The 23121-nt window shown below is 44.2% G+C and overlaps 1 protein-coding gene across 1 annotated transcript in view; it reads right to left on the bottom strand.

Annotated features, from left to right (window-relative positions):
* Positions 1-23121, bottom strand: part of LOC147692141 (uncharacterized) — a 605572-nt gene that overhangs the window by 69410 nt on the left and 513041 nt on the right. The window contains exons 16-17 of the mRNA XM_086939503.1: positions 14572-15096; positions 12214-12461 (exon numbers count right to left, since the gene is read on the bottom strand). Coding sequence (XP_086795629.1) covers positions 12214-12461; positions 14572-15096 — 773 coding nt within the window. The remainder of the gene's footprint in view (positions 1-12213; positions 12462-14571; positions 15097-23121) is intronic.

The following is a 23121-nucleotide window of genomic DNA, read 5'->3' as shown; positions in this document are numbered from 1 at the left end:
GGGAAAGAACATAGTTCCTGGGTATCTGGTTGGCAGGAACCCAGAGCAGACTTAGTCAAAGAGCTTCAACATCAGGCAAAAAGTGGGGTCAGCCATGCAAAAATGGGCACTTTCCTACACTTCCCAAACACTAGTTGTAGGTTCCGCCCCCCACCTCAGATTCCTTGGGTGAGCACTGGACCATTACCTCAGTTTGGCTCAGAACGACCTCTGGGTGGTCATTATCAAGAAGACAGTCAAGGGGAAAGTCTTTTTTGACTACCACCTTTCTCCAACTAAGGGACCCAGCTATTTTTAGGGGTGCTACAGCCACAGGCCTTACAGTGACCTCCCATGGGATAGCCCTTACTCTTCTCATCTCCCCTGGGATATATTGCTTTTAGAGTAACAACCTGTCATGCACCACAGTGTGACTGGCACAATAAGCTCTCAGGGCAGTGGTGGGGATTCCATTCACCAGTAGTAGGTAAAAGTGTCTACTCCCCTCTGGAATTTCCAATGCAAAGTTTGGGCCCATTTTAAGTTTGAAGGCTATGTGTATGTGGCGTTCCTCATCTGAGAAATGACCCTCATAGATCACACTGGCAAACCCTGGAGCTAAACTGGGGGTTGATTGCTTAGAACAGCAGGGGTCCAGGGTGTGGTGGTCTGTCTTTTAACAACTGTGACACCAGGCCTTATTGGGATCACACTTCTTAACTTGGTACCCAGCTCTAGTTTGTGAGGTGTCTTTGTGGTCACCTTCCTGGAAAGAGTTTGGGACGCTACCTGGGACTCCTTATTTTTATCTTTAGGATGCTCACCCTCTTTCCCTGGGGAGGTTTTGTGACCCCTTTATTTTGGTCACATCTAAAGGCCGTTTTGGTCATCCTAGTCTGGAACCAAATGTCTGCCTTCTTTCCTAATACTTGGGGAGAAATTGGACCTAGATCTACTCAATACTGATGCAACTTTTCATTTGTGCAATTGCTTAACATGTGTTCTTTCATCATGAGATTATAACACCCAACATAGTCATGCACTTCACTTCTAGTTAACCAGCCACCTAGTGTTTTTGCTAAGTAGTCTAGTCAGCCCAAGATTGACTTGGGGTTTTGTGAGCCCGTTGAATCTAATCTTACAGTTGCGAGTCCAAAGCCGTCAATCAGGGTGCCCTTCATGAGGTCATAGGACTGAGCATAATGCCAGTGAGCGTCATTAGTCTGTGTCTGCAGTTACCAGAGAACAGTTCCCAAAGTTAAGCCCCCCTGTATGACTTCTTCACTTTCCTCATTCTACAAGACCTCTCAAAGGCTGTGAACCATTTGGTAATGTAACCTCCTTCCTCATATTTGGGGACAATTCCTTTGGGGATTTTAGGGTCATAGGAACTTTCTTTCACCGTAGATTTGATATTGCTGCCACCATTGATGGGGGGATAATCCCATCTATAATCTTTCTTCTTCTTGAGCCAGGAGTCTGGACTCTAGATATTATCTTTTAGTCAACCTTGTTATAAGGTTGTCCTCTTCACTGAGGCTATCCTCGGTGATCTCACCAAGACTTGACCCAACCTGTGTAGGTTCTAGGTGTTGTGAGTACTATCCTTGGGGTCAGGGTCTCAGGGGCCTTGTTCTCCCTATTTTGTGTGTGGGGGGGGGGTGGGGGGGGATGCGTGCGATCCTCCCCATCACTGGTTTAATCTATTTCTGAGGTGGGATCTTCCCTCCCAGAAGGGTGGTTCTTAGCATACTCTGCCAAGTTCTCCATGAGCTTAAACTAGAAGGATGGAACTCCACAGAAAGATTTTTCAGTTTGTCCATAATTCTCTCATATCTAGAGAGAAAATATTCACGCTGCAAAACTTCTAGGACACTTTTACTCCTACTACAGTGAGTTTAAGATTTTTTTTAATGCAAGAGGGTTTTTACCAAGGCCCTCACGAGATTTTTAAGAAATTGAAAAAATTGTCAGTTCAAAAAATGAGTTGAACTAAAGGCAATTTTTTTATTGTAGTCATGTGATCAGGTGTTGAACAAGTGGTCCAGCAAATGCAAAGTTGTAGACCCTTCCAATGATCACCAATGTAGGAAGCAGGCTCTGTATATATATTACCAAAGTGAAGTATATTGTGCACAGAGTCCAGTGGATCCCCAGAGGTATAGCAGAGGCTATAGTAGATAATTCCTTCCTCTCATATGTGGTAGTGTGGTTGAGCAGTCAGGCTTATCAGAGGGTTGTGCTAAGTATCTAAGGGTTAAGGGAAGGGTGAAGGGGGTCCCAGGTTAGCACCAAGACTACACCAAGACTAAACCACCAGCAGTGCAGGGGAGCCTGGGTGCAGGGTGCTTAGGAGTTTGCCTATGGAGGTTGGCAGTTTTGGATTTAGGCTGCAAGCTTAGTCCAAGAAGTCTTCCGGGAGGAACTAACAATTGGGCAGGGAAGTAGAGATGTCCCTCGATGTCAGGACACTTCGGGATCAGGTCACCAGGATGTAGAGTTGAAGACTGCAGGGGTGCCTTTTGATGATGGAAATCTGCTTACCGGTCCATTCGCACTGGAGGAGGGTTGTCGTGAAGGGGCTGCGGGCATCGACAAGCAGCCTTGAAGGTGACACTCCTCAAAGGTTTGGAGGTCAGATCCATTGGGGGACCCTTGGGACATGGGTCTTGGACGACGGGTGCTTACGTATGTCCTGGAGCAGGGTTTCTTGGTCCTGCAGAGTCTGGATCTTTTTATGTGGACAGGGCTGCTGCCTTTGGGTTTGGGGGGGGATCAGTCCTCACCAAATCTGGAGGTTGCTGATCCTTTTTGGAGCCGTTGTTTACTTCTAAGTTGCAGGCAGGCCTGTCGGGCTGGGGTTAAGTCAGTTGGGCCTGTAGTCTTCACTGCTGCAACGTTTTCGGATTCCAATCTTCGTAGGTCATCAAGAACTGATATCTGGGTTCAGGGCATCCCCCCTAAATACTGCATTTCGGGGGCGTTTTATGGGTCTTGAGGTCAGTAGCCTATTGGATTACTATACCCTTGGGGTCCTCACCCCATGTGGAGGAGTGGGCACAATCCCTAACTCTGATTGGAAGGTGCTTCCAATCTGCAAGATTGGGGGCAATGAAGAGTGGGCTTTACTTCGCCTCCCCCACCTGAGGGGTGGGGTTGACAGAGGTGGGCACACCTTCTGGGCTCTTCTAGTTTTTCCCACCTGTCTTCCAGCTGAAAAGGGGTGAGACAGTAAAGAGGCCTGCTCCGGATAGAAAGTGAGGCTGGGGGTCTCTCTGCAAAGGCTGCAAGGCACTTGAAGCTCCCATGCCACAGATGGCTCTGCCTGACTTCGGGGAGGTGTGAACATCTCTGCTCAGGAAAGGCTTTGTTTCTGGGCCCAGGCAGTGAAGGCTGACACCCCAGGGGTCCTATAACTTGTCTTGTGGTGGCAGGCTGGTGGTCACCAGTCAGAAACCCATCAGAGGCTGGTTTGGTACAGGGGTTCCCTCTAGAGGGGACCCCTGAGTGCATGGGATAATACATCTGTCACTGGAATCAGTGCTGGTTTACTATTCTGAGATGTTTGATACCAAACATCCCAGGATTCAGCAAAGCCAATATGGTGCTGGGAAACTCATTATGACCAGTTTCCAGACCATATACTCTCAGTATGGCTTTACTGAGCACTTATAATATCTAAGAATGGCCTTACATATTATAGGGGAGTGTCTGCTCAAGCAGAAAGGTCCTCACATGAGGGAGTGTGCACTCTAACTTAAGGGTGACTTACCTAGGACTCAGGACAAAGGAACCCTACTCACAATGAGCCTGGATACGTAAATTAGTAAGGAAACAATGGCTCCTGTGGACTAATAAAAGTATTTCTAATAGAGTATGCGCATTGGCAATGTACAGGGTTGAATTGATGTAAAAAAAGATAGCTAGCCACATACACCAGGGATACTATCAATTTGGAGAATTTTTTATGCAGTAAGTGGGTAAAGTCAACAATACATACATAGAGCTTAGTAGTAGAAATACTTATGTACAACAAATAATAGTTAAACAGTAGTGAAAGGAGTCCCAGTGAAAAACGGTTGAAACCTAAACTAGTGGTGACATATTTTTTGACATATGTACAAGGTTTCCTTTTGAAACATATAAGCAACCATTAGAAATTGAACAATTTATTGAACAACACTCTATGCAATGATAAGTGCTGAGTAATGGTGTGCCTTTGTTAACAGTCAACGACATTTCGACCCTGTGTGCAATATAGGGTCTCTTCAGGACCTAGGAGTGTAGGGACACCTAAAAGAAATGGGAGGATACCGTCAGTGTGTGTGGCCATATTGGGAAACTGCGTATGTAAAGGCAAAGGCAGGGTTTGTAATGTACCTGTAGAATGGCCTGCACTGCCTACTACCGTGTACATTTGTCACAACATATGATTATCAAACAGTAATTAAGTATAGGTTCAGCACATGAAAAAATCCTAAGCCAATTTAGAAAAGTAGAGAGCATGTTAATAAATAAAATTACACCAAAACAAACTAAATGCAGTCAGTAGAATCGGAGTTATGAATCTTAAATGTTTTTATTGAAAAATAGCACCTAAAAGATCAAAGGGCCAAATACGGGTACCTGGTCGCATGAGACCAGGGCAAAGTCAACAGTTAAAGCTTACCACGATAGAGTGAGGGTCAGATACACGAGGTCGAGTGGGCCCATTGTCTGTTTCCCTTTGGGCTTAGAATGAATTTTGGGGAAAAACTCCCGAGAAGGTAAAGTTCAGCGGGCAGGACTGCTGGTTGTCTCCCAAGAGGAGGCGTGATCGCCTAGGAGCTGCTGCTCAGAGTCGCAATGAAGATTTCTACCTTTAGATTTTGTCACTTTTTTGAAAGTCGAAAATTTCCAGCGAGATGAAGTTGCAAGCTATAGCCTGCAAACGATTAACGAGGCCAGGTACTTTCCATGAGCGAGGCCGAGCGGCTATGCACCTTGGGTGGATCGGCGAGCAGGTAGGTCCCAGTATTTTGCTGGTTCTCAGGCCACTATCTGGTGAAAATTATCCTAAGACCCAAACTTTAAGGTTAGGCAGGAGCAGTACCTTAAATACTACAACCAAGGGTCCAGGACGTGGGTGCCACCACTTGGGGGGTTAGGATTCACTCCTGCAGAGGCCAGGTGCAGGGGTCAAGGTCTCTGGAGCTTGTTATGTCCCAGCAGTTCACACAGGAGGCCAGCCAGCTAGCCCTTGGAGTCACTGTGGTAGTCCTTGGTTCAAGCAGTAAGGTAGGCCTCAAGCAACAGGACAGTGCCCTGGGGGGCAAGGCAAGACTCAAGAAGCAGGGCAGTCCTCTGGTAGAAGCAAGGCAGTCCTCTGAGGTACAATGCAGGCCTCAAGCAGCAGGGCAGTCCTCTGGGGCCCAATGCAGTCCTTCCACAAGCCCAGTAGTATACTGATGAGTGGTTCAAGAGGCCCAATATTTATATGTGTTGAAATGGCGGAATCTTCCAGGCTACCCCCACATCTGGTTCTGGAAAGTTCTTCCCTTTCCATGCCAAGGCCCCAAGAAGTGTGGAGTGACAAACGACTAGTGTCAGGCTCATTTGTGTGTGTGTGTGCTGGAGGCAGCCCTTTGAAGTATAAGTGGGGCAGGGAACAGCTCCACCCTCAGCCATCCTGGTTGGATGGTCTATTCTGCCAACATCTAGTACCCTTTTGTCTCACGGTGTGAGGGGAATACCCAGAGCCCAACAGTCAAGCTATTCAAAGTCATGTGACCCAGGACACTGGCAACAGGCACCAAATGGTTAGGCGAAGAAAATGACACCTTTCTAAAATTGTCAGAATTGTTCCTTAAAATCTAAAGGTACCCTTAAAGAGGATTTTAAATTACAATTAATTTGAGTCCAAACATGACATCTGCACCTTTTTCCAATTAAAAGTTAGCACTTATTAAATATGATAAGGCAACCCAATGTTATCTTATAGGAGAGGTAAGCCTTACAGCAGAGATCTTCAAACTTTTTTGCTCTGAGCCATCCCAAGCAACATGTTTTTACGTAGGGCCCCCCTCCAAAAACATATGTCAAGAAAATGAAGAGTAGAAGGGGCAGGGGTGAGCTCCAGGACGGGGCTTAGGAGATCATTTCAGGGGTATTTTTCCGTAGCACATAATCTATGCTATATGTGAGATTTATAAAAGTACAAATATATTAAACCAAAACAGAAATTGACCAAAAACACTAGGGCCAATAATTGGAGTGTTTTCAGCCTGGATCCCAATGCAACTGCACCTGCTACACACACACAAAAAAAAAGCTGCAAAAACTCCCTAACTTCCTCAAGGCATCTCTCTGAGGTAGCTGTCTCCATCATTTGTAATCTACAAAATTAACCCTCACCCCCATATAGCACCATTTCCTCTGGGCTATCTCTTTGATGCCCTTTTTTTATTTTACAAAAACAGTTCTCATACTTTTCTTTAAAAACACAACATCCTCTGAAGAATTGTTGTGACCCTTGAAGTGCCTCTGTGCAAAGTGAAGGGAGCTTGGGGGCAGAGTTTTCCTGATCTGTGTAGCTCAGGGAGGGTCAAAAAGCTAAGTAGGAAACAGTTGTTCTCACCGGGGTGCCTTCTACCTGAAAGTATGCAAATATGTGCAATTGGTTAATCACCACAAGTAAAGGCAGCTTGGAAGCCAGTTTAGGATTTAATTGATGGAGGCACCTGAGGCTTCGTGTGGACAATGAGCTATTCTTTATGATACTAAGGGGCAGATTTACTATTTTTTATGTAGCGCACTGCAGCAGCCACAAATGCTGTGCTACATGATAAGGAAAGAGGAGGAGAGCACTCTATTTACTAAAATAAGGAATTCTCCTCTCACTTGCACTAGCACTGAAATCAGCTGCTGTGTGCCACGGAGATATATGTGCGCCATGGTGCAAGGATACCTCTGTGAGTCTAGCATAGGTTTTGTACTGGAAGGAAGCCTTCCCGTACAAAATACTATGTACAGACTCACTTTAACCATTTTCCCACTTGGCATGTGTGCTGCAGCTCACATGTAAAGTCGGAAAACAAAGGTGAAATTAAATCATTTCTCCTTCCTTGCGCCCACTCGAAAATGTGCTTATTTTTTTCTTGCAAAATCCAATCTACTTTATTTAGTAAATTGGGGTTAGCATGAGAAACTTTTGGTACACATCCCATGGCGCAAAGCAATGCAAAGCAGCGCCATGTGCTGCTTCGCATTACTTTTCCGTTACTTCCAGCACTAAACAAGTTTAGCGCTGAGAAGTAAATTGGGAACAAAAGATGTTGTACCGATTTGCGTCACTTATGTGAAGCAAACACGGCGCACAATCTTAGTAAATCTCCCCCAAATTGTCAGGGTGTTTGAAGCTGAGTTCTAAAAAGTGTACTTTTAATAGACAAATGTTTGCATTAGGTATAGTTTACCTATTATTAAATGATATATGTTGAAAGCACTTGTTTCATCTTAAAACACCAAATCCTTTTGCAGCGGTCTACCTTATGCAGGGTATTATAACATTTTAAAATAATGACTTGCATATACAAAGTGCTTTCTGCGCCAAGCTGGGACTGTTTAACACTATGAATACACAAATCATTATTCCTCAAATCTGCAGTGGTCACATTACTCAATTGAAATTTCAGAATGTAAAAGAATGTATTTCCATCTGATTAGCTTACCCTCCGTTTATTTTTCAGTTAAGGTTTCTACATAATTTTATATGCCATTAACTGAAAGTGAAAAACAAAGCACTTGAAGAATATTTTCTTCTTCATAGCCACGTTTTTTACCCTGCCACCTCGTGGCTAAATGGAACAAAATATTCTGTAAGTGTCTTGTTTTTCCACTTTCAGTTACCTGCATATAAAATAATTCAGAAACCTTAGAGGAAAAATAAATGCAAGTTACGCTAATGGGTGGAAATGCATTCTTTTAAATTATGAGGTCCCCGTGTATTTTTTTTTTTTAATTCAAGGACAGCCTGGAAATGTGCCAAGTTGCACTTCCAGGCCATCTTCATTTACAAGTGCTTGTGAGCATTTGCGTCCCCCTAAGAGTGCTGCCACAGCCCCCCAGGGATGGCGCGCCCCTTAGTTTGAAGACCTCTGCCCCCTACAGTAGTGAAAAATTATTGTAGGAGTTTTTCACTACCAGGGCATGTAAAAGCACATGTGCTACTTTTCAAATACAATACACCCTACCCTATGGGCTATTTAGAGCCTACCTTAAGGGTGACTTAATATATTAAAAATTAATGTTTAAGCCTGGCTGAGTGGCAGGCCTGAGACATGTTTAAAAGTGCTACTTTAGTGGGTAGCACAATCAATGCTGCAGGCTCACTAGAAGCATTTCATTTCCAGGCCCTGGATTTATGTAGTGACATAAACTAGTGAATTTTTAGTAAATCAAATGTGCCAATTGGGCGTTAGCCAATTTGATGTTTTAGGGAGCGAGCACAAGCACTTTAACAATGGTTAGAAGTGGTAAAGTGCACACAGCCTTAAAGCTAACAAAAACGAATTCAGCTAAAAAGGAGGATGAAGGCAAAAAGTTTGGAGAAAGACCAAATGAAGGCTGACGGGCCTAACACGTGCCCCCCCCCCCCCCTCCGCCCCCCCTCACAACTGAAGGTGAGGAGAACACCCAACCTCCTGGGAATCTTAGTGCTACTATGAACGAACTCAGAAAACAGGAGGGGTGAAGGCAAAAAGATTGGGGGAAGACCACACCATGGCTGGCAGGTCTAACACACTTGTAATACGGCAGATGGGCTATCCAGCACATTGGCACAGTGTATCCCATTCACCAAACTCTAAATCAGGGATACGTTTTGGACTGGTGAGTCTAATTACATCACTCAGTGCTTTTTCAAACTATGAATTCATAATCCATTTCTTGGTCTGTTACTCTCTATATAATACCATATGAAGTTTTTAGGCCTCACCTGCAGATAGCTTTGTAAATGTAAATGTAAATGTACAGGAATTTATATATCGCAAATCACCGAGCGGTTTCTAAGCGCTTGCTTAGGGAACCCGTCCTGGTATTCCCCTGTGAGATAACCCCGGCAGGGTATCCGCAAGGTGAAAGCCAGGCATCCCACCGCGAGGGGCCGTTGTGGAGATTAAGCAAGCTATTGCCCAGAGTCGCAGAGTGTGAACCCGTGAATCAAATAGACACCGGAGCGAGAATTGTCGAGTCCATGGACATTTTAGGACTCAAGACCCCCCGAGCCGGGAATTGAACCCTGGTCCCGGGCTGACCTCTGCTTCCAGGTCTGCCTCCTCTAACCAGCTTTGGCTGCTAGTGGGAGCTCATGCCATCCCAAAATGCACATCTCAACACACAACATACAAATAAACACATATAATGAAACAGGCTTTTGGACAGCTACATTCACCCACTTGTCACTGTAGTTTAGCTGACTTTAGGCTCATAAGGTTGCCCATCAGCCCACAACATTTTGCATATGTGGACATCAGCGAAGTTAAGCCTCTCATCACGGTCACTTACTATGTAAGGAAACCAGATTGCAAGCACTCTGCAGGCCCTTACTCTTCCTTCTCTTTATGTTGTTTTGTCAGGTCACTCGTTTTATGGTTCTTTCACAAGGCCATCACTGGTCTCTTTTCTTTTGCTAGACTGCTCTTTCCCTTGCATGCGCTTGGTGGGTTTGTTCATTAGTCCCCACTGCACTACTTATCTGCTGATTTTTTGTTTTTGTTTTCAAAAGGTGACAGTCGAGCATGTGTGTGCACGTCTGGCAGCCTTCTACCGAAAACAGAGGAAAACACTGGCAAAGCCAATAGGTTGCTGCCAGGTAGCAAAGGCAAAGCATATTGAGTTTTCAACTTTTTTCAGTTATGTGAGATCATGTGCACTCTTCCAAGTAAACACAGGCAGTAGTGCAGCAATTTTCACCCCCCATTATATTTTCCTGTGAGGACAGTCTTTATGTTTTAATTCAGTACCTGTTAATTTGCTTGTTACTTTTTTTTTTTCCTTATCTCACCTCAGACTCCGGCAGTTCTTAACAAGTCGATATGTACTAAACTGGGCCCCTCTCGACTCGCTGCCTTTGTCTAGCCGACCATGGCTTTCCTCTTTATCCCGAGGACAGGTGTAATCATTAGACAAAAAAATCCCAGTTACCCGATCTTAGTTATTTATCATGTAAATAACTAAGATCGGGTAACTGGTATTTGCATGTTGCTATGTGCTTCACAAATACTGGACTCCTGTGGATTCACCAACTATGACCTTGACCTGTGACTTCAGATATTCCTTTGTCCAGTTAATCTAGAAAGTAGAATCCAGATTCCTCAGAAACTCTGAGAACATCTTACTACATGGCAGTGGTCAAGCTCTTATGGTGGTTGATTGTACTTGGGATCTTAAAACTCCTTTAGGTTGCTAACTCTCTTCTTCGCTGCCAAGCACGTTTCCTTGACAGATAACTTAAACCGTAAAAATGGCTGGCCTGCTTTGCATATTATGCCCGTGACACTCAGTATTTTGTAGTTGCCTTTTATTCTCGGGCTTACAACCACACTACATCTTTTGGTTGTAGAGACGCCTGCCTCAGAATGGGAGTGGGGGGGGGGGGGGGGGTGAGTGGTTTTAAAAAAAACATATACCTTGGCCGCCACCACACGTCTCTCCCGCTGCCACACAGCTCTCTTCCATCTGCTGAAAGCACCAGAAGCACCCACGCTTCCAGACTCTGCCAGCCAATCATGACGCTGCAGGAGCAGAGTCGTTATTGGTCTGAGCGTCCTGTTTGGTCACTCAGGCAGTGCCTGGGAGCCTGGGCATGTTCATCATGGGGCTGTGCAATACCGCCAAATGGAAAACATCTCAAGTGTGCATGACTGTTTGAAACCATCATGTGCACTTAGAGGACTGCAATCTACTCCTCCCCTGCTCTGGCGTCACAGAGCCGCGCCCCGCTTGACTCCCGCATAGGAAAATAAAATGACAAAAACGACCTGTTATTATCATTTTCTTTTCCTTTTTTGCACTGCTGAAATAGCAGTGGGGTGACACTCCTCCTCCTCAGCAGAGGAGCCACCTCTGTTTGGTTGACATCTCATTCTCTGCCCCATTACAGAGTGTGTACTGGAGGCAGAATTGTATTCCAAAGCCCCTTCACAGGCCACCGGCTATATCATCTTCAATCATTTCATGTCTACCGTAATGCAGATTGCAGCCAATTAAAGCTGTCAGATGGTGATTATAGGACTATATGTACCCGCATGGAAGTCCATCTTTAGACTCCCTCAGATAGTGATTGCAGGTTGGTCCTTACTTAATCGCTCAAGCTCTGTGGTGATGACTGGCAAAGAGAAAGGACCAGTTATTTCTACCCCCATCCATGACGTTCTGCTATTTGGTGATTTGCTACCACATTTCTCTGGAGGTTCCTCTGAACCAGCATGGCCTGGGTCTGCCATGATGAAGACGACCTTTTGCAAGTAGAGGCATATTTAGTGTGGGCAGCCACAGAAGTAGTTTATTATTCTGATTACCATTTTGTTGTTGCACATTGGAAGGCGGCTTCGTTCAATTCTCCATTATTATCATATACATTGACTATGTTAAAAAACAAGCACTTGGTACAAAATAATCAAATAAAAATAAATAGCCCAATACAGGAAGGTTCATCTCAGAGGGATTGCAGCAAATAGGTGACCTGTTCATATTTTGCTTTCCTCTCAGCAAGGTTTAGTACGTCACAGGTTGCTCCCAGAAACCCTTGCTGTACCGTTATTTGAGAGTCTAGATGAGACAGCGGGATCCGGAAGGCTGCTAAAAAACACTGTGTCATGTTAAGCAGGGACTTTCAAAAGCATGACTGCTTACCATGCACCCTAATTCAACCAATCCCGCACTGAACCTGTGGGGTGTGATGGTGTGTGTGGTCTACATGGAACTCTCTTCTGAGCGCTGTATGCAACATGTAAAGCAAGTTTGTGTAGGGGACTTGCCTTGGGGTCTCCTCTGGGAAAAGTACTGCCAGAAAATCCATGTGGTTGCAGTAGGTGGCCACAAGGTCTGTGAGGCACGCACGGCCCCCTAACCTGGGTAGGAATCTGAAGAGCTGTGGATTAAAATGCTCTTCCTTGTGATTGGACAGTGGCTAGAGTCTTCATCAATGTCTCTACATTCAAGCATGCATTGTAACAATGAATCAACTGTACTGACCTGCTCCTTTTCTTCTTCTTTCATTACATTACTATTCACTCCCAGAGGAGTGAAAGTGAACTGCAGAGCTGTCCTCTCCATGTTGAGCACCGCCATCTGCTCGCTCGGGTTCTTCTCCTTCAGCTGTGAAGTATCATCAAAGGTTGTGTTTTCTGCATCGTCTGTCTGTCTCACCAGACCTTCCAGACTCTGCCTGGTGCCATCCTTCATGAACAGTAGAGTTAGGGGCCTCTCTGCAGCAACTGCCTCTTTAATTGGCAACAAAAAAGAATCTCTGGTTAATCTCGTGAGGCACTTTCTATCACCATAGTTGGTTTTAATAAATAAACAGATACTGAACTGAGGTCTGTGGAGCAATAAAGCAAATACCAACTATCATTCAAAGGCCTCCAATACGTGTTGCTCAGAGCAGTGACCTCAATGAGGAATTCCACCATAAGCAACTCCAAGTGGTTTGATGTTTCCAAACACATAATTTCCATGTCTGTTAACACCAGCCAACTTTTACCAGGTGGTAATTCGCACCAGTAAAAACCTACCCAGAGACTGCAGCGCAGAGGCAAAATCCCACCACACTAACTCTTTCACGCACCACAGGGGAGCAGTCAATGCTCCCCTCAGACATTCTACAGCTTTTCCACCATCCCAAATGCCCTATACTAGGCCTGACCTACCCCACCTACTATTATTACCCGGCAACACAGATATTGAGCAGCTGCTCAGAGTAGTTGGTAAATATCTGCCTTTAAGTCTCTGGCATCAGGGAAAACCTGCGCAAAACGACAGTTATTTCCAGTAGGTTATTACCTATTCCAGAGATGTGTAATACCTGTTATCTCACAGGGAGATACTGGCCAGAATCATTAAGTCCGACCCCAGTATCCCCCGATGAGAGAATGGAGAACTCATAATGGAAGGTGGGGTGTCCAATACGCACCTTGGTCCCTCAGACGGAAACATATGAATGCTACAATAGTTCTAGCCGTGATTTGCACACCAGTGTCCTACTCCAGTGAATTCAAAATGGTACGTTTATCTGTCCAGACTCCCAAAAATCATTCTACTCTTCTGTTTTTTATCTGGTTCAATATAATTCAACAGGAAGCTGTAACACAATTGTTAGCAGGCATGCCGTACTTATAAGAGCCGGTGCAGGTACCAGGGTCACCTTCAGATACTTTCTATTTTGTGACTGGTGTACAAGATATAATAAAGAATGTGTCTTATTATGCATTGAGAATCCTCTTGGCTGCACTGAACAGGACAATGATCTACCCTTATCATAGTTATAACAGGTCTGGTGCCATCCTATACCCTTATGATGGAGAAGTAACCTGTACTAAGAGTAAAAGTAAATAATGATGACTGAAGCCTCTCCCAGAACCGTAATGTTTGCTCGCAATGGAATGCTCAGCCCAGAGATCATACTCACTAGTGAGTGACCAATCTCAATATTCTAGTTGTAAGTAGCCCCTTGTCCATCTTAGGGTACCTTAGTGAGTCTAGGCAGTGATCAACCTCCGTTCAGAGGTTACCTGGAATTGATGTCATATAGTCTCCCATGTGCTCAGTCCTGGCAGATAGCTAGTAATGATTTGTTGAAATCTTTGTTAGTCCCCAAGAAGGACAATGGGATGATCTGTTGACATTGCTATAGCGGTCAGGAATACACAGATCACAAAGAGTAACTGAGTACTTTGCATCTACAGCCCACAACTGCCATTGCCAGTAGCGGAGAGGTTGTCGTCTCTCAAATATATTGGCCAGCTGGTACCAGCTGGCTTGTCAGAGCTGGCATACCTGTCCTCACCCTGAAGGTCAGTGCATGCAGTCATCACTTTTCTGGCGTTAGACTCACTTCTCCCTCCGCATGCTGTGTCATACATGACCTGGAATGCATAAGCAACTGTAAAAAGGGGGGATACGCGGAGTGCAGCAGGACGCTGACACAACCCCGCTATCAGTTGCACAAAGGCACATACGAGCAGGTGTTATAAAATGAAAGGACAGGATGGCGTACGTAAGTGTTATGCTGTGTCCACTGTCTTATGGAACTCCTCTTGTGCAATGAACAATTATGTGTGTGACATCATTGGTAAATTAAAGATAATACACGAGTTAGGGTACACCCATTGCATTCAAATATTCTGCAGCTTTTTAAAATATTAATGTCATAGAACAAGCTCTTTCCATACTCATGTTCATATCAGACACAATCAATACTTCTGTGTCTGAACAAATAGGATAGCCAGGTTTTTATCATGGGAGGACCCCATCCTTCCATGTGTTTCTACTTTCGGGTCTCTAATAATTTGAGTTAGAACAGAGGAAATAACAAACTTGTGTCACAACTCTTACCTGATATCTTGTTTACTCTTCTGATCCTGAAATGATTTTGGCTTCCTAGTATCATGCCTGCACCTTGCCTTGTCTTCAGCTTGACGTCATTTCCATTGATTGTGAGATTGAGGAAGTCTTCATCCTTCTCGTAGGCGTTCTCGATCAATAGATTTGTGGAAGCATTGAACAAAATAATTTGCCCTCTGTCCTCATACTCCCACTGCACACGCCTAGACTTTGCCTCAGCTTTGAACCGATAGATTAGATTCTGGCGGAGGAGGGTTTCCACTCTCCCACAGACAGCAGCAGCATAAGGCAACAAACCTTGAATAGTAATCCCTCTTGCGTCTCGAATGAGAGAGCAATGGCTGCTCATCCCTTTCAAAGATTGAACGCATTCAGTGTCTTTGAGTGCTGGAAGTCCATCACTGACTATGGTATCCTTAAACAAGTGGCGCTCTGTGAGGTGAACGATTTCCTCCTTCAGTTTGTTAATATCATCAGGCTTCCCGGATATATGCAGCACTACAACCTTGCACACTTCTAAAAGAGAAAAATATATGTAAAAGGATCAAAATTCAGTACAAGGAATGGATAAAATGCAGCAAGTTTATCAATTTCTGTAAACCTGATCAGTCTAGAATGGATTTTCTCCAAAATATAGCAACTCAATTAGTAATTTTTTAATAAGAAATTGAAGACAACACATACTCAGATGCAGTGCCGACTATACAGACACAAGAAGGTAACCCAGTATAAGAGGTTCAATCTGACTGCAATTCACCAAAATGCCAAGAGTAGTAAAAAACACTCAAACTCACACAAAAAGACCACCAAGGGCAACAACAGTTTGACTTCTCACTTTCCCTTAGACATTCAACAACCCATTTGCTGCTGAAATGTCAGGGAAAAGCAAAGAGTGGAAATTGCAGAAAATAAACAGGTCTTCAATAAACCAAATTTGAAATCCAGTTATTCATTCAGGGACAAAAGCCAGGAACCAAACGTATTTGCACCTGTTGCTAAGCCATAAGGGGAATTAATTGCTTTCCCTTCCATTTTCCCACTCGGTTGCCGTAGCCTCAAATAAAGTGTAGAGCGCCGACAGTTGTACAGTGCCGACAGGCTGCTCTCTAGGCTCCTTAAACAAGAGAGGAAGGAGTACATGGAAAGTAAATTGCCTATGCACGGCGCTGGGGCAGCCTAATTTGTCTCTTCCCTTACATGTCACTTATTTATGTTGATCTATGTAAATTAATATTTCTTTATCTCGTGTGTTCTACTTTTCTAATAAAACAATAGGGATTTCAAACTGAAATGCTCTATAACCCACCAGGATTATGTGCATACTAATGTTGAATAGAAATGTATTTTTTGTTCGTAATCATACGAATGTTTAACAATATAATTCAAAATTTGATATAGTTCGGATTTATTTCACCTAATATTTCATACATGTATTAATTGTGGAATGTGTGAAGCGAGCAACATTGAATCACATCGACCATGATGCATGAGGTAATTCAGCTGTGACGTGTCAGCAGGGTGCTCCAAATCCCTTTGACTGTTTAAGATGGCTTCCGTGGGCCGTGAGCTGACGAGCTCTGTGAGCACCTGCGTGCTAAGAGTGGCACTAACCCTGAGGAAACTGCGGCAGCACGTCCAGCGACCTACGAACATTTTTCCCCACTGATGAAAGAGGAATCTAGAAACACGTGTCTACTCTGAGGGATGGGGATACACTTGAAAAGAATACTGGTACTGGCACTGGCCAACAAACTGTGAGAACTGTGTGTGAAGCGAGCAACATTGAATCACATGGACCATGATGCATGAGGTAATTCAGCTGTGACGTGTCAGCAGGGTGCTCAAAATCCCTTTGACTAATTGTGGAATGTGTGCGCACTTATATTCAAATACCAAGTGTACTTTAACTGCTGTGTTAAATTAGCGTAAGCAAGGACCTGAAGTTTCTGAATTTCAATGTTTAAATTTTCACATGAGAATTTTCTGCTAGAATGTTCTCTTCTGTGAAGGTGCAGATACAAGGAAGGCTTCATTAGATAGAGTAGGGCATTGTTTGTTCGTAGGGATAGCAAGGCACGGAAGGAAACTTTGGCAACAAGGTGGGCGAAGCATTCCCATGGCGGAGAAGGGACGCTCAATAACAATCGAATGGGCTCAATTGAAAGCGTGGGAGAAAAGTTGAATGTAGCTAAATTCCACCTAGGACGATGGAAAAGTACTGGAAAGGAATGATGCTGGTTACCTTGAATACTTTGTGTGCCAATAGATGTTGTTAGTTAGAGAGCACCTTTAGGATTTCATGAGGTACAGACCACTTATGCTATGTCTCTCACTGTGTAGCCTTTATGCTATACACTCTAGGCTTGGGGTACTTTTACGGAAGACTCAATCATACTGACACCTGTTTCCTGCTTTCCTGTAGGTAATCAGGGCATCTACACGGTTAGCATAGAGTAGGGTAAGCTAGATTGGGAGCTAATAATAACTAAGCGGAGGCTCAAATTCTGCAATAAACCTGTTTCTTATCATTTGTAGTGCAGCCACTGAGTTCTTGGTGGGCTTTCTTTTGTTCAGACTGAATTTCATTGGAAGGTTTGGATTTATTCTTGGGATACTATATTTCACAATATGCCTTTGAGACTCTTTTATATCAGTTTGTTTCTGAGTCTGTAATAAAAACCTTTGGGCCAGATGTACAACCGTTTTTTGCCATTGCAAATGGAAAATCGGGCAGTTTGTAACCGCAAACAAGGGTCTGGGAATGTACAAACGCTATTTTGCTAGTCGGTGACTCGTAAATAGTGTTTGCGACTCTCGCTATTAGGAAGGAGCGTGTCTTCCTAATAGCGAGTCACAATGCAATGGAACATTGTTTTGTCACTGCATTTGCAGTCGCAAAACACTTGCAGTTTACCACCTACTTCAAGTAGGTGGTAAACCACTCGCAAGCGGGAAGGGTTCCCCACAGGACCCCTTCCCATTTGTGAGTGTGTGTGAAATTATTTTTAAAATGCATCCTGTTTACTTTTAAGAAAAATGGGCTGCATTTAAAAAACAAAAAATGCTTTATTAAAAAAGCAGTCACAGACATTGTGGTTGTGGTTGTGTGGTTGAGTGACCTCACCACGTAATACACTCATGATACAAACTTGGGTCCAGTCAGGCTTGTTTGCTAAACCTTAGCTCAACCCTAAGAAGATGTGGCTTTCAGCAGTCAGGCTTACACAAAGCAACAAGTATAAAAGCATTCAAAAGTACCAAAAAGATAGAATTAAGGAAGTCACACAACATGAAAGAAGTCCAACACCAATCACATTTTAAAAGTAGTTCTTATATTTATCAATTTTAGACACTATGATGAACCAAATCAACTTGAGGAGTCTAAAGATCTAGATTTTGAAGTAAAGTGTAATTTGCAGTTTTTCATTAAAAATCAAAACAAGCATTATGAACTTCTTCACTTAGTGGAAACTTTGTAAAACCTTTTAAAGAGTTGTGTTTGGGTACTCTGGCCCTCCATCGGGCACTAACCTGGGCATGGGGGGCTAGTTAGAATTTCGAGGACAGTTACGTTGTCACCAAAGCAGTCTCAAGTCCAGTTCCAGGCTCTACAGGCAAAATGCTATAGACTTCAATGGAGGGGTCTAGGTTCATATGATAAGGATTTTGAAGATGCTGTAGGATTACTGAGGATTTTGTGCTACAAACAGAGCTTCCTGAGGCTACTTCGTGGTTCATGGTCTTGTAGGTGTGACTTTGTTCACATGGTCGATGTCCCTTTAAGTCTTCTTGAGTCCAGCAAACGTCCAGTTGCCATTAGACTCCCGGTCATAGCAAAATCAGCAGTTACCTTTGGTGAAGGCTACTGTCCGTCTTGTGCAACCAAATTGCACTCTGATGCCTCTCACCACATTCAGGGACATGATCTCCCTGGCTACACGTCAGTGACAATCAGGCAATTGTGGCTACTGACTAGCCAGGGCGGGCTTCCTCAGCTTTTGTGGCCCTGGAGCTGTAAAAGCAAGTCAGCCAAGGGACTCTTGAAATTCACCTTTTCAATCTGGGGCTCAGGAGTGACTTTTCCACAAGACAGGCACCGTTTGGGAACTGGTCTATCCTCTCTGTCCCCGAAGTTAAACTGTTTACCCGAACGAAAGAGCAACCTTTAGGAGACTGGGACGGATATATAAGCAAGGAGGCATGGTTTGTTTTGCAGTGGTGTCTGTATTTTGAGTTTATTGCATGTGAAAACATGTATATTTGTGAGGAATCGTCCTAAAATGTTGGTGAGATTTTCTTTATCTTCTTTCATCTTGCTCTAGGTCTTCGGATGCGGAAGGACCCCAGGAATCTCAGATAAAAGAGAGTTGCAGAAAACATTTATTCAAGAGAAATTCAATAATCTCCCTTCACTACCTCCTTTGGTGCTCAGGAAGAAAATGGTGCGTGTAAAGTTATAATAATTAAAACAAGCATTGGCATAGCCAATAGGTCTCACCTTTGGGACCTTATACGTTTTTAGCCTGCAACAGTTGATATTATTGCACCAAGTACATTGTGCTGCATAACTAAATACTTATAAGGGCCCAAAAGCGAGATCTATTGGCAATGCCAATGCTTGTTGCATTTGATTACCTTCCAGGTGGCCTACTGGAATGGGATGGAGGGCTAGGGGTAGTGGCGAGGAAGATGAGTTAAAGTTACACTGAACCCTCTACCTCTGCCCAATCAACATTATCCAGATGGAGGAAAGTAATGTAGCATCAAAGAGTAGCAGAGTGTGGCCCTTGTGCTCCTTTACCCTCCCCCATGCACTCCATGCCTTGTTGTGCTATGGTTACTATGTCATGCTATATTATATAATATGTAGCTGCTTCTGCTGCGGTTTATTATCTGGTTGCTGGCCATGCTACGGCATTCTTTGTAACGCAAATCTGCGGCTGTACATATTATGTAGCCGATATCTATGTTATGTACCTGCTCTCCATAAATGTTATGTGGCAGATGTAATCACGGTCTGTTATGTTATGTGTGACTGCTGTTTATGTTTTGTATTGCTGCTGAATACGTGTATTATTTGCAGCTGCTGTCTTCTGTATCAGGTGTTTGCTATGTTATGCAACATGTAGTTACTGCTGCTACTGACATACATGTGGTTATGTAGCTACTATGTTATTTAGCAGGTAAATGTTACGCAGGTGCGGTCTGTTATGTACTGTGTAACCACTGTCTTATGTTGTGTGGCTGCTATGTGTTGTGTTTAAAAGAAATTCAAGATTCTCATAAATTTTTTGCAGACTGCTTGTACATTCAAACCAGACCCCTGGCTCGGCCCTCCCCTTGAATTCCCTGGCTAGCCCACCTGTCACGAGTTTGCATCCCACAAGGCCAAATTAGTTTCTCATTCTTCCGAAGTTGATGACCAGAGTTCCCCAGGCTAAACTGGGTAGCTGCAACCCCTGCTGTTTACACAGCAGTTAGGAACAGCAGACCTGGGACACTAATAAGGGATTACACAAATACGCATTTCTCTGGAAGAATCTCGGCAGCATTTAGTGAATCTTTAGAGACATCTAGTGGTTTTGACAGCGAAATGCAGTTACTCCATCGACACTGCACTCGAGTTTGGTAACGAGCACATCTTTAAAATATTTCAATAAATAAATTCAGTTACAGAGGTAGGTAAAGAAGAACTGATGTGGCAGGTGCAGGTCAAGCAGCATTGCACAATATATTCACTCCTCACTTAACGCAAAACCGTGTCCTGAACATTTTCGTAAAAACTGTCTATGCGTGGCAGGGCCAACTTTAACAAGTTGCAGAGCGTGCCTCAGAGAAAGCAGCAAACAAGTTTCAGAACTTCTATTTCTGAGAAAGCAAACGCTCGCCCAGGACTCCTTTCCTTTCTGCGGTCACTTTTCCATTGATACCAGTCAAACCTTATGTAATGTGTAAGGTACATGGAAGCTTATTGTAACCAGCAATGTGTTTATATGTTTGGAAATGCGGATGTAATGTTTTCATTCTGCGAGAAATTGCATGGACAGGTCTATGTATATATCGGGACATGCAAAGGAGAGAGGGGGAAGGGCAAAGTGCCGGCACCGAGTGTGAAAGAAAGAAGGATGGACATGGTGGCCAGCAGAGTGACGCTGGCATTGAAGCGAGGCACGCGTGGTAAGGGAGGGCCTTCACACGTGCAATAAAAGAAGCCAAATGGCAGCTGTGCACAATGGCAGCTGTGCAGGGCACGCGCACGCTTGTGTGCGTGATAGTAAGCTGGTTGCCGGGAAAATAGCACTTTTCAAAGCAGCTAGTAAATGTCTCGGCCAGGCTAGCGCATGCGCTGGACCAGGCCGAGACCTAAAAAAGAATCGATGGGGATATATATGGAAATGAGTGAAAGAGCAACAGAAAACCTCCCTGTCTCCTACCCCCTCTTTTATACAGGGTATTAAAGTCAACTCTATACCATTTAGAGTCATCGGAGTTTAGGGCAGCGTAAAGGGAGGCTTGAGATATTCAGAGGATTTCTCAAATAGTTTGTTCCCCTTGTTCTAAAATGAGGAATCCGTTATCCAGTTTTATTTTCTACCCCAGTGCCTTATGAGATATGTAGTGCTCTGCAGGCTAGGCGCGTTTAGGTGAAATACAAGAAGACATAGTATAGTAGAGTACCCTTTCACCAACACCTCCCATGTATAGCATCTCCTCTTCCTTCCTTCTCATATATAACCTCAATACTTCCAGCCTTATACTCACACGCTATGCGGCAACTCTGAATTGCTGTGGCTGTTCAGCATCCTCCGCGGCAATCCACTACTCCTCTGGACCGGACTCATCTTCTCTAATGAAAGCGGGTCCTTTGGGTCTCTCCTGCTCAATGTCTTCTTTGCCGGGCTCTGAAGTGTCCGCTGTCTTTCTCCGCTGCATGGTGTCCTGAGCAGCCTGTCCTTTTCCTCAGGTGGCTTTTGACGCTTCTCTCCAGCTGTTGGCATCATCTTCTTTCGTCGCCCTTCTGCCTTCTTAGTTCTCCTTCCCTCTGGCCGGACTCCACAGGATTGGTTCTCCCTGTCCCCGAACCCGCCTCTCCGTTTATAGAAACTGTCGCCTTTAACTGTGAGGGTGACAGTGGTGTAAAGAAGTTTAACCCCTTTTCCTTTCTCTTTCAGGTTTTGTGACACAGATAAAGTCTGTCTTGCGTAGGATTTGGCGAAGTACAGGTAAGGAGGAACTCCCAGGGGCACAACCTCTCAACCCACCCCTCTCTTGTGTATCAACCATTTGTCCTTCAAAGGTGGCTTCTCTCTTTGTAGATCGCCATTTGGGCTCAGACACTGTATAGCTTCCTGTCAGGGGGAGGTAACACCTCTTCCAATGGCAGGCCTCTATTGTTCCCGCCCTTGGAAGTCATTCATACTTCTCCCAGGAGGTCAGAGGACTGTCTGGTGGTCAGCATCTGCTAATGGCCACTGGAGAATTTGGACAAAAGAGCGGTAACTTTCTTAAAGTTGCATTTCTTTAAAAGTTACTTTTAATTCTTGGACATCAAGTTGTTGTTAATGTAATGATTATTATGATTCCTTGAAGTACCTAATGTAGTCGTCCAGTTCAGAAGATAGCATAACTGAGTTGTCAGTGTATAACCCTGTGGACGCCAATGGGGCTACTAGCCTTTTGGAACATGGGGTTCTTCCTAATATCCTACCTTTTAATATAAAGCCCCTTGCAACAGCACTTGATAGGTCTGCTGTACGGGTGGCTTATATAGATTAAAAAGGAAAGTTTGGGCTTTGCCATTAGTTTAAATGGCAACGTCGAGTTAGCAGTTTAAAACTGCTATGCCAATCTGCAGTGGCAGGTCGGGAGGCATGTTTTCATGTAGTCATATCCACAATAAGTGCAGCAGCCCTGGTGGGAGACTTTAACTTATAGGCCCTTTGGTACGCCTGGTACCATATACTAGGGACTTATAAGTAAAGTTGTACCAATTGGGTAAAAGCCAATCAAACAGACTTTTGAGGGTCAGAGCACTGGCACTGAGGTCTGGTTAACTGGCCTCAATGCAGTATCAGAGTCGCAAAACCAGGAGTATCAGTTCAATACTTTGCGGGTGATCATGCAAACAGAGGCGTTTTCTTCCGACAAAGGATTGCAGATAGGTAACAGTGTTCTGGGTAACATTTTTACCTTGAGGTTATAATTTACATCATTGAACCAACCTTGTTGAAAGTTTCCTGCTTTATGTCATGTGAAAGTTCAATTATCAGTAATCTTAGGAGGGGAGGTATTCTATAGGAAACGTGGTGCTTGTGCAGCAGCCTTGGAGCCGGACCAATTTTGAACTCAGTTGGCACCGCCCACCGTCTTGCAGCATACAAGAATTATCTGATCACTGACACAGATCATAAGCTGAGCATCATAGCCCAGAGAGAGACAAGCACATGGAGGAGTGTGGCTCAATGGTTAGAGCGGCAGACCCTGATGCAGAGTTCTGGCCAGGGACCAGGGTTCGATTCCTGCCTCAGCAGGGTCTCTGGC

The sequence above is a fragment of the Lissotriton vulgaris genome, chromosome 9, assembly GCF_964263255.1.
Source record: "Lissotriton vulgaris chromosome 9, aLisVul1.2, whole genome shotgun sequence".
In the NCBI taxonomy this organism is placed as follows: domain Eukaryota; kingdom Metazoa; phylum Chordata; class Amphibia; order Caudata; family Salamandridae; genus Lissotriton; species Lissotriton vulgaris.
Note: the sequence above shows the minus strand (reverse complement) of the source record. Positions and strands in the feature narration are given on the sequence as shown.